The sequence below is a fragment of the Leuciscus leuciscus genome (genome assembly GCF_965113295.1).
Source record: "Leuciscus leuciscus genome assembly, chromosome: 1".
Taxonomy (NCBI): domain Eukaryota; kingdom Metazoa; phylum Chordata; class Actinopteri; order Cypriniformes; family Leuciscidae; genus Leuciscus; species Leuciscus leuciscus.
In genome coordinates, this window is record NC_138725.1 from 49607628 (window position 1) to 49625738 (window position 18111).

The 18111-nt window shown below is 37.6% G+C and overlaps 2 protein-coding genes across 3 annotated transcripts; one reads left to right on the plus strand and one right to left on the minus strand.

The window, feature by feature from the left end:
• Positions 1–821: 821 nt before the first annotated feature.
• Positions 822–6130, minus strand: cdk5r1a (cyclin dependent kinase 5, regulatory subunit 1a (p35)). The gene is made up of 2 exons (XM_082178638.1): positions 5315–6130; positions 822–4634 (listed from the first exon to the last, which is right to left on the minus strand). The coding sequence occupies exon 2, from the start codon at positions 4595–4597 to the stop codon at positions 3683–3685; it is 915 nt and encodes a 304-aa protein (XP_082034764.1). The 5' UTR covers positions 4598–4634; positions 5315–6130; the 3' UTR covers positions 822–3682.
• A 1763-nt stretch (positions 6131–7893) lies between these two features.
• Positions 7894–17833, plus strand: psmd11a (proteasome 26S subunit, non-ATPase 11a). 2 transcript variants are annotated; one of them, XM_082179802.1, is made up of 13 exons: positions 7894–8030; positions 9416–9517; positions 9674–9870; positions 12190–12247; positions 12798–12992; positions 13437–13581; positions 13689–13749; positions 14639–14701; positions 15681–15806; positions 15890–15925; positions 16088–16139; positions 16840–16982; positions 17067–17833. In XM_082179802.1, exons 1-12 carry the CDS (start codon positions 7943–7945, stop codon positions 16980–16982), a joined length of 1266 nt encoding a protein of 421 aa, XP_082035928.1. In that variant the 5' UTR covers positions 7894–7942; the 3' UTR covers positions 17067–17833. The 2 variants fall into 2 exon arrangements, with proteins under 2 accessions (XP_082035928.1, XP_082035927.1); XM_082179801.1 differs by having other exon boundaries at positions 17084–17833.
• The last annotated feature ends 278 nt before the right edge of the window (positions 17834–18111 follow it).

Genomic DNA, 18111 nt, shown 5'->3' on the forward strand with positions numbered 1-18111 from the left:
GAAAATGTTCTATTTTGAATTTAAAAAAATCACAGCTTCATCAGGAATGGTACGAAACTTGGTGACTTTTATGACATTTGGAATGTGAACACAAAAAAATAATTGGGGGCATTATTCGAGCAGGTTAAGCAGTCGTAAAAAAAACATAGTCACACTTGTGTTCTTCAGTCAAAAATCAGAGAATTTAGAGAATCAGCGTTGTCATAAATTCAGAGAATTTTTGTGTGTACAATCTACAGATCGGCCACAATAACAAGTGCTACACCCAAGTTAGGAGCACAAGAGGGTTAAGGCCGTTTTACATGGTATGCAATAACCGCAAATTCCTAGTTCTACAAGTAGCAGAGGCGGCACTGTATATATAGCATTCATAAGCTGTAACAAGAGTTCAAAATACTCACGGTTCGGTTTTAGGGTCATACTTTCGGTACGGTTCGGTATGTGCTATGTTCAGGGAAAAATACTGTCAAATGAAAATAAAAATAAATAAAAATAAATAATAAAACTACAAGCAATAGCACAAATAAAATAAACTGTGCTTTTCAGGTTTTTCAGGTATCTAACAATAGTTTTTAGGTACAGAAACTGAATAAAGAAATCAAATGTAAAATAACTTTGCATAATCTTCACTGTATAAATTAAATAAAAAATAATCATTATTAAAGTTACAAAAGCTTTTCAGTCAAGAGCAGAGAGTGATTTCCTTGTCTTTTGTTCCTTGAAATATAATTTGCACAAGAGTATATTTATGTGTGTGTGTGTGTGTGTGTGTGTGTGTGTGTGTGTGTGTGTGTGTGTGTGTGTGTGTGTGTGTGTGTGTGTGTGTGTGTGTGTGTGTGTGTGTGTGCGCGCGAGAAATGAATTATGTTGTGCATGTAGATCAGGCATTAAAACAAAGACACATAATCAATGTTTTTGCTTGCAAATGCACATTTTTATATAAAGTAGATAGAAGAGTTGACCAAAGTCATTGCACAAACTCATATTCATACACACCCATATAACAGATTGCTTCTTTAAATATATCATAGATACACATTTTTGTTTCATTTTGATCAACAAAATTCACACAACGTGAAACATAAGGAAAAGAGAAATTCATATTTCAGTCTCTTTGTTGCTATACAGTTTTTTTCTTGTTGAAGATTGTTACATCAACCACAAAAAATGTATGAAACATAATAACACAATTTTGCCTCTTTTATTAGGCTATCTATGACAAGAACAAAGTTGCTGTATAGCCCTCCTTCAAACCTTTACTGTGACAGTCAGTTATCATCACATCCAGTAACCCATTCTACCAATGGAGCCATTTGTTGTAGTAGCATCAACGCATGTACCGTCTTTTTTGCCCTATATGTACAGAACTTCACTACATTCAGCTAACCAATGAGAAGGCTCTTGTCATGGGTAAAATGTGATCTTTGCATTATTAGCACCAGTGTTTTATCAGAATGAGGCCAGACACAAAATATGGGGGATAAATGTGAATGCGTTGTCATCAGAAAATGATCAGAAATATGTCAATAGTCTTGTGTGTAAATGATCCCATATAGAAACAGAAAGAAAAAAACTATTTAACAGACAAAAGACAAATAAATGGATTTAAAGACTGTAGTCTGTTAGCTTTTGTCTGTCATTGATCTTTAAACTTCATTTGTGCATATTGCTAAACGTAGTGCAATCAGGTCACAGACGACCTGCCATCTAAATTGACTTGATCAGTTTGTGTGTATCCAGGTAACTAATATTAGTATCTTACATGTCACCATTTGTATATTGAAAAGTTACGGTACTTTTTTTTTATAGAGGCCTCTTAAGACTCTCAAAAATCTATTTAAGCGCCTCTTTGTAAATGTTAATATTACACCTGTGAACTGCTTTAAAGTCTCCCTCTTTAATCACTGTTGATCATCTTTAACAAAAACGGTGCTTGTCTTCAAGTCACATATTAAGCTTGAATAGTGAGCAATGTATGGAGAAATGCTGATGAATATGTATCTCTCGTTCACAGGAAGGACAGCACCTCGTTCTCAAGATGATTACTAATTACATCACTTCAAAACGTCTCATCAGCAACATATCTACAGTTAACACTGGTTTGCAATGTGTCATAACATGTAAAACTGTGCATAAATCAAAGCAGGCTTCTCAAATTTTGCGAGACAGCATACAAATACAGAAAAGAAAAAACAAAGAAGCTTGTTGAGCAAAATTAACATTTTTGTGAGTTCTTTTGAACTTAAAACTGTGACAACATTATTTATAGTTTATTTTGCACATGACCCTAGCACTATTTTGTTTCGCACCATCTTTTAGAGCTTTTGTCTGATATGTATTTAAGGGCATTTTGTGTTTTTAAAATAACTGTTTTTGTTTTTATGCATAATTATTATGAAAATAGTACTCCAGACCTATAATGGACTGAAAGCAATGGCAAGTTTCTAATAATAAAAGCAATATTTTCTTTCTTTTTTAAACAAAATATTTGTAACATTGAATGTCCCCTGCTCAAGTCTTTCCATAATTTCTCTTCTCCTTTGTTCCTTATAAAATATCCCTTTCCTAATGAGAAGGCTACACAAGCTTAGTGTACTTCTGGCTGACTTTTAGAACTTTTATGGCACATCATTTTTGGAACACTGTCCAAAAGAACATCATACAAAAACATTTGACCATCAAATCATAAAACAAAGATCTTTTAAAAGGTGTGTGGTTGGTCAAGAAGCATGCATTAACACCCGTATAAGAACATACAGCAATTGCTGTTGAAAATACATAAAATATCTACCTCTCTATTTGTTTGCTTCCCATTAGAGATTTCGGTTCTTTTCATGATGTCAATAGGTAGCGCAACATGGAGAACTGTCTCCTTCTCGAGGTGAAAGATTCTGTTCGTTTGGAAGCAGTGCAGTCGGTTCTTCGTCACAAATCATTTTAGCTCATATATCATCATCTATTTCCTTAATATAGAATGTCATTAACAACAACAACTGATGTACGTTTGTACAGACCACCTCATGAAATGGCCTTGAACCTGCAGCAGTTTAAGACTCAGACCTTCTTGAAGGCCACTAAGATATGCTAAACAAACATAACATGTTGAAAAAGTGATGCCATGCAAGAGCAGCAGTTCATGGTCCTCATATATCTGTGTAGGATTTATGTGAATGTAAAGTCAAACTAGAGTCTTTGGTTTGTATAATTTTGAAAGTGTTGCAAATTTGGCTCTCGTTTTTAATTAATGCTAAGCTGTAAGAATACAGCACAAGCTGAGCTTTTCAATTAATGCCGCCGTCTTTATTGTGAGTCAAGAAGCATTTTTATTGGGACTCATAAAAACTACTGCTCATGTTTGTGTTTGGATGGAATCACTTGGAAAGGTCAACATGCTGCCCATTCGGGAATATCCTGCAGTTGATTCACTGACCTCAGAAACGCCACACGACCAGTCAAAGAACACATTGTTGGCTGGCAAGGTGTTGTCCTGCATCTTGGTCAGACCTTAAGGGTTTAGAATGGCTGATCCAATCGCATTCATTGCTACAAATAAGCTTTAAAATCTATGCTTTTTAATACTAATAATAACACTAAAGTTTTTGTTTTAAAAAAAAACGTATTTTTTTCTGTGCACAAAACCTTTTTATGCACAGTTTTTCCTGTTTATGCACAAACGGCTCACTTATCGATCCAGGCCGATAAGTAGCCGGCTGTCCTCCTCCTTTAGAATTTCGTTTTTCAGGTCGGCGAAAACCTGCGTGAAGTAATGTGGGTCAGAGTTAAGCTGGAGCATTTTGCTACTCATGCGGTTGATGATCGCCAGACTGCGATTCCAAAAGGCATCCTTATCCGTCTCCACCAGGAAGGGCTTGAGCGGGTAGGAAATCTCGTTTCCCATGTAGGAGTAGGACAGGTAGAGGCAAGTGAGCAGCTCGGCCTGCAGCTCGCGTTCGCTGGACACCTCGCCCGAAATGACCTCGCGGCAGAGCATATAGAGGAAGACCACGTTAGCTGGGGTGATGAAGCCCTGGTCCTGCCAACCTTGCAGCAGAAGGGACCGGTCCACGCTGCGCAGCCACAGAACAGGGTCGGCGGGAGAGAGGCGCTTCAGTCGGTAGCAGCGTCGGCACAGGAACTCGCCCAGGCTTCTCAGAAGCTCACTGGTGGAAGCCTGCACGATCACTCTTCTGGGTGTGCCAGCGTTGGTCGCTTGACCCACCGATCCAGTGATCGAGGTCCTCTTCGCGGTGGAGGCCACATTGGCCGTAGTTTTCGATGTGGGTATGGAGCTCACGGTTGGCTCCTGCGTTAAGCCGGAGAGATTGGCACAGGACTGGGACTTCTTCAGGTTTTGGCTGTTGAGGGTGCCCACGCTCTCTTCATCTTGACTGTCGCCCGACGCCAGCTTCTTAGAGCCTTTCCTCTTGGCCGAAGCCGCAACTATGCGCTTCCACGGCAGGATATTGATGAGCGACTGCCGTTTCAGGCTCTTGTCCTTGGCGTTTTTACTGTTTTGCACAGCTGTATAATTGGGTGGTATTTCATCAAACAGGCCTGCCTTTCGGTAGCTCGGGGAGACTGAGAGAACAGTTCCCATTTTGCCTTGATTATTACAGGGTCTTTAGATATGGAATCTGTCCATAAAAGAAATAAATAAATATGAATGTTTAGTGATACAATAGTATTTCATCTAAATAAGCAATGATTTTGATGAAACCACCATCACCATTTAAACACAACATACACACATGCAAAACATAAGCATTTCTCTCTATATATGCTATATTCTATAATATATGTAGGCTATAGAAAACCAAATTTAAAAATCGTAAAATTGTTTTTTTTATTATTATCGATTTCCCTGTTTTAATGAACTGAACCCCTGGTATCCGATTCACCAGAAGATTCAGCAGAATATGCGAAAGCATCCATCTTAGCTTCAAAATGGAAGGCTAGAATGTAAACACATTCATTCCCAATTCATATCCATTTGCAAGGAAAATCCCTCTCAGTACGTGTTGGAAATGTGAATAATGAATATTTCTGCATTTAAGCTTTAAGTCGTTTATGACCTCATGATTTATAAAGCTATTCGAAATATTTAGTGGGTCAACACGAGGTAATGAGAACATCACGCTTCAGACAAAATTACATGTCGTAAATCAAGATAGCATCTTTATAATGACTGGCTCGTGTAGACAGTACAATTGAGTTTTTCACATTTTGTGAACTATTAAGAGCGAACCCTTTAAAAGCGTTTTTGAAATGAAGTTCATTTGTTTCAATATGGGTTATAAACATAAATGTTGGTTACCTGCTAATCAATGCGTCTTCCTCGCGATGATAAACGTAGATATAGAAGAAGAAGAATCGGTAAATGTAGAAATATCCGTCGATTATCCCGTTTTTCTCAGTGTCGCACTGTGAAACGTGCTCGTCGTTGTCCAAGGTGCTGAAAGGGGGACGTCAGCGATGAAATAATGCTTCTACGTAAAGCAAATATGCAGGGTGTTCAGGATTCTCCGGTTGCTAAGGTTACTTCCAAGGATGCACGCCACGTCTTCCCAAATAAACCCTCGATGGCAATTCTGTCGTGTCCCTTTCATCACAATAAATCTCGGGTCTGTTTCACATCTGCCAGCCTGTGATCTTGTTGAACTGCGCAGGCGGGTGAACAGACTCTAGGTTTGAATAGCCTATAACTGGAAAAGCTTAAAAATAAAAGTCCGTGTCAGACTAATCCTTAAGTAAATGCGATGAATTGCGTTCATTGACCGCTATGTATTTATATTTTAGAGAGAGAAAGGCATTGGCCTCTCTTGGTGATGCTGAATCTCAGATGGGTGGAAACTTGGCAGTGGCTGAGCTCCCTCTAGTTATCTGTCCATGCCGTCCATCATGTGTGCTCTGAAATCGCTCACCACAACACCAGCATCTTTTATAGCGATTCCTAAGCTTGACCATAGTCGTCCACCTTTCATGGTCAAGCTATAGGAATCGCTATAATTTAACTTCACACGCCCTGTCTTTACATGAAATGCCAGCAGTTGGCAGATTACAATCTTTAATCAAGATCCAGAGAGTGTGGAAAGTCTCGCACACTGAACGCTCGAGACAGATTAACTTCAATCCTGATGTGCAGTAATGTCGCCGAGGCATTGTAGTCCTCAGTGTGGCGCAGACATGAATGGGCAACCCCACCCCCCTGATCTCTCTCACACACACTCTCTCAATCTCTCATGCTTATCCAATCATCCTGCTCCGACTTTTTAATAGTTTAAAAAGCAATAGTTTTTTATACCAATCTGAACGTTTTGCAGTTTCACTCTTCTGCGTTAATATAAGCTAATCAAGTCATTGATGAAACAGCACTTCGGATCAAATAAAGATGTGGGCTAAGGTAAAAAGACACGTAGACTATATACAAAGTTTACACATCCTTGTTAAAATAGCTGTTTTGTGTGTGTGTGTGTGTGTGTGTGTGTGTGTGTGTGTGTGTGTGTGAAAACATCATTATAATCATATCAGAACGTTTACACCTACAATGCCACTGAAAAAGTGATAGGCCTATATTTCAGAAAAAAGAAAAAAAAACTTGGAATAATTTATTGCATAAGTTTGCACACCCCTGACCTAACACTTAATTAAAGTAGGCTACCCTTTGATTTTATTATCAGCACTCAAGTCCGTTTGGATAGGAGTCTATCAGCTTGGCACATCTTGACTTGGGAATATTATCCCACCCTTCTTTGCAAAAACTTTCCAAATATGTTACATTGGAAGGTCATCTCCTGTACACAGCCGTCATCAGATTTTCTAGGATTCAGGTCTGGGCTCTGGCTTTTCTCTCTGTATTCTCATCAATTTTGAAGGAACACCCTGTTCATGATAATGCCACTGTTGTGCCATATTTCACAGCTTGTGTGGATGACTGTCTTCACGGTGTTCCAAAGATATCTAATGCCTTGGAATTGTTTTTGTAGCCCTCATCTGAGTGATACCTTTCAACAATGAGATGGGGCCCTTTGTGGCCCAAAAACAACAAAGAACATGTCATAAAAACCTTACAAAAACAGCTGAGATTTATTTGGAGTTATTCAGAGTTATTTCAGGTGAAGACAGGTGTGTACATCTATCTCTCTATCTATCTATCTATCTATCTATCTATCTATCTATCTATCTATCTATCTATCTATCTATCTATCTATCTATCTATCTATCTATCTATCTATCTATCTATCTATCTATCTATCTATCTATCTATCCATCCATCATGTTGATAGATGATGGCATAATGTAAGTGAATTCGCCAAAATTAGTTATTTACAGCTTTCAAGATAGCTTACATGAAATGTCAATGGCCAGGAATTGGTATTAAAGGGACTGTTCACCCCAAAATGAAAATTGTGTCATCATTTACTCACCCTCATGTTGTTCCAAACCTGTATGAGTTTCTTTCTTCTGTTGAAGCCAAAAGAAGATATTTTAAAGAATGTTGCTAACCAGACATGTTGACTGCACCTATTGACTTCCATAGTATTGTTTTCCTACTATGACGTAGTTCCTACCTCAACTATCAATGCATATAACCCACAGTTGGGAAGGTGCTATACCAACCCATAGTTGGGTTATTCGTTGGGTTATTTTTAACCCAACATTTTTAAGTGAGTACTATGACGTAGTTCCTACCTCAACTATCTGGTTACCAACGTTCTTTAAAATTTCTTCTTTTGTGAAACTCATACAGGTTTGGAACAACATGAGGGAGAGAATATGATGGCAAATTTTTCATTTTTGGGTGAACTATCCCTTTAACTCCTCGAGTGAGTCATACACCCTACTGTCTCTGCGAACTCAATCTCCCAGCGTGCCTCAGTGGCGCTTCCGGTAGCGTGTTCAATGATGATTGTTGTGTGAATCAGGCAATTGGTGAATTGGGAAGATGGCGGCTGCGGCGGTAGAGTTTCAGAGAGCACAGTCGCTTCTCAGTACGGATCGGAATGCGTCCATTGACATTTTACATGCTATTGGTAAGTGTCTCCTGTCCCGCTACCGTTTGAACCGCTTGTGTGATTTTAGCTAAAGGAGCTGTGCTTTTAACTCACGGATCATGTCCCTCATTGCGATTTGTAGAACAGCAGCTAAATGTGTTAGCCGGTTTCATGCTGCTGACTCACTGTGACAGGCATGAGAAGCCTTTAGCTGAATAAATACACTGTGCTCTTACTAACAGTTAACTTTACAGACGAGCCGCTGCGCTCTTTTAAACTTTGCCCTTAAATATATTTGTTTTACTTGTAACGTTAGCTGTTATAGTGTTAGAAAAAACAATGTTCAGTGACCTGCCACCCGTGGAAACAGTTAGCCAATCAGCTAGCTTCAGTTCTCAATGAACGCGAAGCTCTCTGTAGAAGTCTGTACGTTACGTTTGCAAAACACAGATAAATATATATTTGTATGTTTAGTAAGTGTTTTCGTCGTGCTTATTGTGGTGAATCATGTACAATTAGAGAAATGACTGACGTTTCCTAAATTACGTTAAAATGAACTAAGTTACCAGAACTTTCATGACAACTTAATTAGCTTCGCTAGTTAGTGACATTGGTATGAATTATCATAGTGTAATGTCAAGAAAAGTCTGAAAAATACCATTTCAACTTATTCATGGTAGGTTTGAGTCATTAAAGCATGACTGACATGTTCTTTACAATTACGGTCAGTGGTCACAGACCTTTTCTCCTCTTGTCGTTCAGTTATGCTATATAATATGACAGCGTCAGTAAGTTTTGTTTGGCATGAAGTTTGATATGTGTGCGTTTGTCACGGATAATTTGATTGCATGCCACGCAGTTTTTTGATTATGTCCTGCAGAATGTCATGTTTTTAGTTATTTTAACCTTTATTAAATCTCTTAAAATAAACGTTTAAACAATTAACCCAAGCAACATACAATAGAAAGAGACAAAAAAATAAATTCATATTTTAAGAATAACAAGTTTATAAAAGCTAGTTGTAACATAAATTAAACTAAGGGGAGTTAATAAAGTAATTTGGAGCGTTTAAAATTATTCCTTTTTCAGCTGCTTAAAGGATTTTATTTTTCAAATCATATTTAAAAGCTACAAAACTTGGCAATTTGTGTAAATACAACTTGCCTATAATCAAAATATTATATTACACACAAATTCAGTCTCTTTGTTATGTTTTAATAAGGTTTACATGTTCCTTTGACATTATCAACAGCTGTTGAAGCCCACCAGTCTAGTTATTAATCTATTTGAGGATCATGATGACTAATATGAAATTGTCTATATATTGTCAACAGAAAGTCTAAGCTAACCAAGTTTACATAGTTCTTTTGTTGTACATAATAACATTTAACAGCAATATGAACTACTTCTGTCCACATTCACAGTCAAACGAGACATCCACGACGATGACGAAGAGGCTGTGCGTGTCAAAGAACAGAGTATTTTGGAGCTGGGCGGACTGCTGGCCAAGACTGGACAAGCTGCTGGTAAATACCTTTAACTAATAGGTTGTCATTATAAAAAAAAAAAATTCTCTCAGTCATCATCATTGTCTGATTGTCCTGAAGTGCCACTACTCTACTCTGTCAGCTGTCATTTTCCTCAAAGTTAATAACTGTTGTCCATATATTGTTCCTTTGCAGAATTGGGAGGTCTGCTGAAGTATGTCAGGCCGTTCCTGAACTCCATCAGCAAAGCAAAGGCGGCACGGTTGGTGCGCTCTCTGCTCGATATGTTCTTGGACATGGAGGCAGCTACTGGTCAGGAGGTGGAATTATGTTTGGAGTGCATTGAATGGGCCAAATCAGAGAAGAGGACCTTTCTACGACAGGCCCTGGAGGTGAGCACCTAGTTTTGTGAGTTAGAGACTTGCAATGGTAAACATCACCATTACTGTTGCTTATATGTAGGGTTAGTTTTTTTTTTTGCGATTTAAAATGAATTAAACTAAAATTATCATTAGCCTTCAGTGTCACATGATCCTTCCGAAATCATTCTAATTTGTTTATTTGATGCTTAAGAAATATTTCTTATTGTTATCAATGTTTAAAACTGTTGTGCTTCTTAATATTTTTGGAAATTCTGTATTCACTCAGTATTCTTTGTTTAAAAGAACATTGTTTATTTAAAGCCACACTAAGTAGAAATTGTGTTTTTGTCAAAAAAGAGTCGCTGTGGAATACTTGCACTGTCGTAAATATAACATTTTTACATGATTGCAGCTAAATCACAAGTAAATAGTCTATAGTCTAGGCCTACTGTATAATTTAATTTGTGTTGTTTTTATTGGAATGTAAACATTACAAAATGCCAGATAACATCAATTAAGTTAAATGTACGTCGCATTATTTCATAACATTGGCCTATATGATGTCATTAGACATGATTATTGCAATTTATCATAATAGTTTGCAAATTGTGCTCGTTTACACTAATTACAACCTCTACGTTAGGCTTATTTATGATAATTATGTGAGATATTGAAAGCTGTTCTCATGATAATCGCAGGAATCAATCAACAGCGTCGTCTGATATCCGTCAGGACTACGTGATAAATACACCTCACAACACCTGAGTTCAGCTGGCAAACTAATTCGTGAGGCATAGCTATCTGATTTATCAAAACGATACCATTTACACCTGGTCACATAAATGTATTTTTGCGAAACGGATTTAAATTCGGTCTTCAATTCTCACGCTATATGCAGATTTAATGGAGTGCACGTCACCGAAAGCAACAGATATGAGCTGCATTTTATAGATCATCAGCTAAAATTTCTAAATCAAAGACCGCAATAAGAGAGAGCAGTAACAGCCCTGGTAAGATCATTTAGTTTCTTTACTTTTAATGATGAAGATTGTGTGATAAGCTTCTGCGACTTACTTTCACTTTGATTTGCGATAGTTTGCACGTTGGCTTGATGCAGTTGCTCATCTGCGGTGATGCGTGTTCCAGCGCGTCGTCATATCTGGATATAACATAATAGCCTATACAACGCTCTCACACGTTTTTTTTTTTTTTAGCATTTTTGGGAGGAGTACAATTTACATATGTGGTTTCAACAACCATATGCATTTACACTTGTCCAGTTTCGTCTGGAATGCGTCTCAGACCTCCTCCTGAAGTGGTTTGAGGGATCGGATTCAAATCCGTCTCAAATGCGTTTCGGAGGGCATTTAAACCTGGACTTTTCACGATCGTATAGCTATCAGATCTGAGAAAATGCATGAAGTGGCCAGGTGTAAACAACCCCCATGATAAAAACATACGCACGAAAGCCGAAAACAAACGCTGGTTGGCCTCTCACGTCCAAATTTGACGAAGTGGTGGGGGAAGTGACGTATGCCGTAAAGCAGTCGAATTTTGTAGTTCTTTTTGTGCTCTGGTTACTACCCGAACACCGAAGTTACATAGTGCCAGTAAAAGCGATACAGACCCTGTCAGGCTATGGCAGACGTGTCATTCAACCTATTGTAAGTCGATGTACCATCACAAGGATCTTGGAAATATATTATGAAGGTTGAAAAGTTACATAGTGTCGCTTTAAAATATAAATCTTTTGAAACATTATACATATCTTTACTTTCACTTTTAATCAATGTAATGCTGCCTTGCTGAATTAACAAATTATTTAATTTAAAGGGATACTCCACTTTAAAATGAAAATTCTGTCATCATATACTCACCCTCATGTTGTTTCAAACCTGTATGAATTTCTGTCTTCTGCTGAACAGAAAGGAAGATATTTAGAAGAATGTCAGTAACCAGACAGTTTCTGGTACCATTGACTTCCATTGTATATATTTTTTTTCCTACTATGGAAGTCAATGGTACCAGAAACTGTCTGGTTACTGACATTCTTCTAAATATCTTCCTTTCTGTTCAGCAGAAGACAGAAATTCATACAGGTTTGAAACAACATGAGGGTGATTATATGATGACAGAATTTTCATTTTAAAGTGGAGTATCCCTTTAATAAAATAAATCCTCCTGATTCCAACATTTTGAACAGTGTCAAAGCGTAACGTAATTGAGTCAGATTCACCAAAAGATTGTTTTTTGCTTCCTGCCTTATAAGCTATCTTTGTGGTTATGATCAGTATTATTGATCATATGCTTGTTCATTGATTTCTTATCAGTGTTGCTTCAATCTTTTAGGCCCGTCTGGTTTCTTTATATTTCGACACCAAACGGTACCAAGAGGCTCTGCAGCTTGGTGAGTCCTTTACAAGATCATCCCTTGTATTTGACATTGTGTCATTCATGTTCTTACTTCTTAAAGGGATAGTTCACCCAAAAATGAAATTTCTGTCATTAGTTACTCACCCTCATGTCATTTCAAACCCATATGACCTTCATTTTTCTTCGTAACACAAATTAAGATATATTTGATGAAATCTGAAAGCTTTCTGAGCTTTTCTTATTTTTTGTGGGGGGTTTGCGCACAAAAAGTTTTCTTGTCGCTTCATAAAATTAAGGTTGAACCACTGTATTTACATGGACTATTTTAACGATGTCTTCTTTACTACCTTTCTGGGCCTTGAAAGTTGTAGTAATGTTGCAGTCTAGGGGGGGTCAGAAAGCTCTCGGATTTCATAAAAAATATAATTTGTGTTCTGAAGATGAACGAAGGTCTTACGGGTTTGGAACGGCATGAAAGTGAGTAATTAATGGCAGAATTAAAAATTTTCAGAGAACTAACCCTATAAGCTTGGGAGATGTATTTGCGGTCTATAGCCACTGTCCTTTTCTTTCTTGTTAATCAGGCTCTCAGCTCCTGCAAGAGCTGAAGAAGATGGATGATAAAGCTCTACTGGTGGAGCTCCAGCTGCTGGAGAGCAAGACGTATCATGCATTAAGCAACTTGCCCAAGGCCAGAGCAGCTCTCACCTCTGCCAGGACCACGGCAAACGCCATCTACTGCCCCCCAAAGCTGCAGGCTGCTCTAGATATGCAGTCAGGTACGTTTCCACAACCCTTCTACAAAGACCTTCAGTATCATGCCAGATCCTAACCAGACATGACGGCTAATTTGTCTTTCCACACTGAAAGCAAAATTGCTGTGCAACATGATCTGATCGCAGCCAGTCAGAACATATTTGTTTGTACTGTAACATGACTTCCCAGAGTGAGACATTCACATGCATTGATAGAAACAGTTTGCATGTCCTCAGTCTCAAAAGTATTAACAGCCAGACTTTATTCTACATTAGCGTTACTGAGCCTTTTTCCTGCAAATGCTTATTGAATGCCGATGTGCATTACTTATCCTAAACAAATGGAGGAAAAACAAATCATGATTTACCAGATGATTTGTTATTGAAGGAATTTTGGAGCTAGTATTAGAGATCTCTCAATTAAGTTGTTGTACTGAACGCATCACATCCTTTTTTCCCCCCTTGCAGGCATTATTCATGCTGCTGAGGAGAAGGACTGGAAAACGGCGTATTCATACTTTTATGAGGCTTTTGAAGGCTACGATTCTATTGACAGTCCCCGTGCCATCACTGCACTCAAGTACATGCTCCTCTGCAAGATCATGCTGAACTTGTGAGTCCTGGCTTTTTCTAGTGTCTCTCACTTTTCCTTTTTTTTTCTCTCTCTTCATCAAACTTAGATATTGAACATGTTAAACCTGTATATCTTTATCTTTGCAGGCCAGAGGATGTGCAGGCCCTGATCAGTGGAAAACTTGCCCTCAGATATGCTGGCAGACAGGTAGATGTCTGAGCTGAAGGGTCAATCTCATGGTGTAGTTTCTCCATGACTTCTGCAAGAATATTGTCAGCAGCGAAGATCACATCATAATGTTATACATTATCGTATCATGTTACATGGTTATGCATTTTTACTATTATGTGTTATTGCTATGACATGAAGTGTTAAAGTATTGTTAACTAAAAGTGTGCCATAATCAATTTCATACTAGTTTGAGGTCAAAATCGTGTACTTTACCACACTAACAGATCAGGCACTTCTTGCCCATACCTTAAATGAAATGCTTATTTGAAATGAAATGTTAAATTGTAGTCATTAACTGAACTTAATTGTTTTAGTGTAAGTGTTAGGGTCAGTAAGATTTAGATTTTGAAAGCAATTAATACTTTAATTCAGCAAGGGTGCATTTAATTCATCAAAAGTGATAGTAAAGACATTTGTAATGTTACAAAAGGTTTCTTTTTCAAATAAATGCTGTTCTTGTGAACTTCTATTCATTAAAGAATCCTGAAAAAAATCAATCACTGTTCCACAAAAATATTAAGCAGCACAACTGTTTTCAACATTAATAATATGAAATGTTTGTTGAGCAGCATAGTAATGATGCTGAAAATTCAGCTTTAACATCATGGGAATAAATCACATTTTAAAATATTAAATAGAAAAGTTATTTTAAATTGTAATAATCTCACAATATTTTTTGTATTATTGTAGTAAATATTGCAGCACATATTTCATAGTTTTTACCACTTCCATTTGTATGAGCGTATAGTGCCCTCTAAAATGCACTGACACCTGACCCTGTGTGCTGCTTGACAAAGTGATGTTTTTCTGTTGTGTCATTGGAGGATTATGTGGATTAACTCATCCTGTCTCTCTCTTTCTTTAGACAGATGCACTTAAATGTGTGGCCCAAGCCAGCAAGAACAGGTCACTTGCAGACTTTGAGAAGGTGGGTCAGATTCTTCGGCTTTAAATGTTACTAATGTTGCGCCCCCGGAGGAACTCTTGTAGGGGAGGCTAACCTGAGTTCTTTGTTGACTCTGAGTTTTTATTAAAATGATCCAATTTGTATTATGGATTTTTCAAACTAATCTGGATGCTCGCTTGTTCAAATTAAACTCTACAGTGAATGAAATGTAAATGAAAAAACAGAAATGACAAGAATTAAAGTCTACTTATTATCAATAAAATAATAAACGCACATATACTGATTGACAAGTCACAGTAAAGTTTACAGTTCAAGGACAATGTTCAAAGTTGTGAACAAATCAAAACAAGTAGCCAGCAGATAACAAACAAATAAATAATGTAAATACCAGAGTCAATGTTGGAGGCCTGAAATGAAGCTTGTGATTGTTTCAGCCCAATTAGCTGCTTCACTCCTAAGCGCAAAAAATTAAACATAGGCTCACTGCATGTGTTTTATACAGTAGCACAATCCCATGATGTTTCCCTCTTTGCCGGAGGAAGTTTGAGTGTTCCAGTAACTCAAACAGCTATATCCGGATCCTCTCGAAATGACACGCATCGCCAGCATTCGGCAGCTAGTCTCATCTCTCACTGAATCGAACTCTTAGCTGAAGTTATATCCGGCACTTTAAGGCTTGATCCTGATGGTTTGCTAGGGTTAGTCCTCCTAACCTATAGGACAATGTTAGTCCCAATTTCTAACTCTGGATTGGCCACAATAACGCAGGTGAGGATATACATTTCCAAATAAATTGAATACAACTTGGATGTTAGATAGCGATAACAATTTACATGTTCCCTTTTACAGAACTGGAAAGAAATATAAAAACAAACAAAGTTAACAAGGCAGCATCTTGGTCTAAATTATAATTGTACTTCTTTTCACCCCAGGTTACACTACATTCTCAGTCCACCTGCAGTTTTTACATTTAATGTCCTTCTCTTTGATCTGCATTCAGGCCTTAACAGAATACAAAGCTGAGTTGCGGGATGACCCCATCATCAGCACCCACCTGGCCAAACTCTATGACAATCTGCTGGAACAAAACCTCATAAGGGTCATCGAGCCCTTCTCCAGAGTGCAGGTAATGCCCTGCTATTCCACAGTGAGCACTAATATATGCTTAAAACAGTTTTGTTCACTTATATTTTTCTCTTATGCCAACAGATTGAACATATTTCTGAGCTAATAAAACTCTCCAAGGTGAAGTCTTTTTACTCTCTAATTTGCAAATAACACTTCTAAACCTCATATGTATAGATTTAAATGACAAACAAATGTTTATTTTAATCACTGTTGCTTTTGCTGCCATGCTTGCCATGTCCGTTCTCAAATGGTAACACCGCTCTTCCATTATCTCATCAGGGGGATGTTGAAAGGAAACTGTCACAGATGATTTTAGACCAGAAATTCCACGGTATGATGCCATCATCCTTGTCTTTTACCTGATAAGTCTTCTGTCAAACTTAGGACTGGTTATCATTGCATTTACAGATTTGATTCTGATTGATTCTGATTCGTATGTGTTTTTCAGTTAGAAATGTCCATTTTGCTTATAACTGATACTACTTAATCTGTAAATTATACACTGTAAAAACTGATGAGTTAATTTAATTTGAGGAAACCGATGCCTTACATCTTTTAAATTGTAAATATTGGAGTGCTTTCATTTTGAGTTTGCTAAAAATATCAAATTAAACTGCTTAAATACCTTGTATAGCTGAAAGTTTACTGAATTAAAATCATAAATATCAAATTAACTCAAATCTCTTGTAGTAACCCTTCAGTCTCAATTATTAATTTAGTAAATGTTACTCTTTTACTGAGTCCATAGCAGTGTTTTAGACTGACCAGTAAATCAGTAATTCCTCAAACTATTCATTAAAATAACTGTCTCAAGAGTCATTAACTTCAGGAATTGGGCCTCACTGGTCGGTCGCACCGTTTTTTATATATATTTTTACTCAGTACTAGACAGATATATGTACTATATATGTATATAGGCATATATTATGTTATGTATATACTATAAATCAGTATTTGTGCTCCCTCCAAATATTTTCACTTTATGATTTATGATGATGCTTATCAAAATCTCTCATTCTCATGGCATATAGGAATCCTTGACCAAGGGGAAGGTGTCTTGATTGTATTTGACGAACCTCCCGTAGACAAAACATATGAAGCTGCCCTTGAAACAATTCAGAACATGAGCAAAGTAGTGGACTCGCTCTACAACAAAGCCAAGAAATTGACATAGGCAAGTCCATTTTCTATGTTGTGCATAATAATGTTGCATCTCATAGTGTTGAATTGAAAAATGACTTGTCTCTGCTGATCTCAGCTTTGTCTTTTGTGCAGGTTGAGCATTGGACCCTGCAGCTGAGAGCATGGCCAGTGTGGGGGACTCTGGGGGAAGGGGAGGGAGATGTGATACAGATACCAAGTCAAAAAAAAAAAGGTCTAACACCCCCCAAAAAACAGACTGACTCCTGCTGTTGTCCTCTCTGGCTTTCACTTGGACATTTTTTACCACCTTCCAGACAAGGACAAACTACTTCTATTACTATGGGATCACATTTTTTTATTTTCACTTTATTTTTTGCTGGTAATGCATTTCTTTGTATCTTGGCTGTGCCTAATGGGCCATCAGGGAATCTTAAAAAAATAATAATAAAAACTCACCTGCATTCTAACTTTATTTGAAATGTACATACATAGAGCTAGCAAAGCTGATATGAGAATGATTCAGTTCCTTTGCCAATCTGGGGCCATTGTGTTGTGCTGTTGACAAGATTCCCTGCATTACTTATCGAACGGTTTTAGCCCTAACCCCGGTCTCCTAAAGAAGCCTCTGGCTTCGCTCCAGGCCTACCTCTCGTACAGACAGTATACTTGGACTTTTTATGTTGGGCGCAAAATTTCTGATAAGATGCTGTCAACAGGACGGGATCATAAGCTGTGTCTTTCCCTGGCCTGTGCATTCCTGCCCTTCCTCCTCCTCCTCCTCCTCCTCCTTTGTACATATCGTTGCCAAGCGCCTCTGTCTGGCCTGTCATGCTGTTCCCCTTTTTTATAACGCTAAAAAACATAATAAAGTCACCAAGAGAACATGACTCTGAGTGCTTCTGTACCAGATCCTGGGATAAGAAGAACATCAGATTAGCATGGTTTGAGGATTTTACTTGCACTTGACAATTTTCATTTGAATCAGGATTTATTTTATATTTTTTTTGTTTTTGGTGCTCTATTAAAGTGATGTTTTACTTTTTCCTTTCATAGCTTAAAAGGTTTGTTCACCTAAAAATGAAAATTCTGTCATCATTTACTCACCCCCATGATGTTTCAAACCTGTATAAGTTTCTTCTGTTGAAAACAAAATATATTTT

What these genes read in the sequence shown, in the direction of transcription:
- cdk5r1a (XM_082178638.1), bottom strand. Translation starts at nt 4,597, where the DNA reads ATGGGAACTGTTCTCTCAGTCTCCCCGAGCTACCGAAAGGCAGGCCTG.
- psmd11a (XM_082179802.1), top strand. Translation starts at nt 7,943, where the DNA reads ATGGCGGCTGCGGCGGTAGAGTTTCAGAGAGCACAGTCGCTTCTCAGT. An exon ending in TTCTACGACAGGCCCTGGAG is followed by an intron (nt 9,871 to 12,189) that starts GTGAGCACCTAG and finishes TCAATCTTTTAG; the next exon opens with GCCCGTCTGGTTTCTTTATA. An exon ending in TGCAAGATCATGCTGAACTT is followed by an intron (nt 13,582 to 13,688) that starts GTGAGTCCTGGC and finishes TTATCTTTGCAG; the next exon opens with GCCAGAGGATGTGCAGGCCC.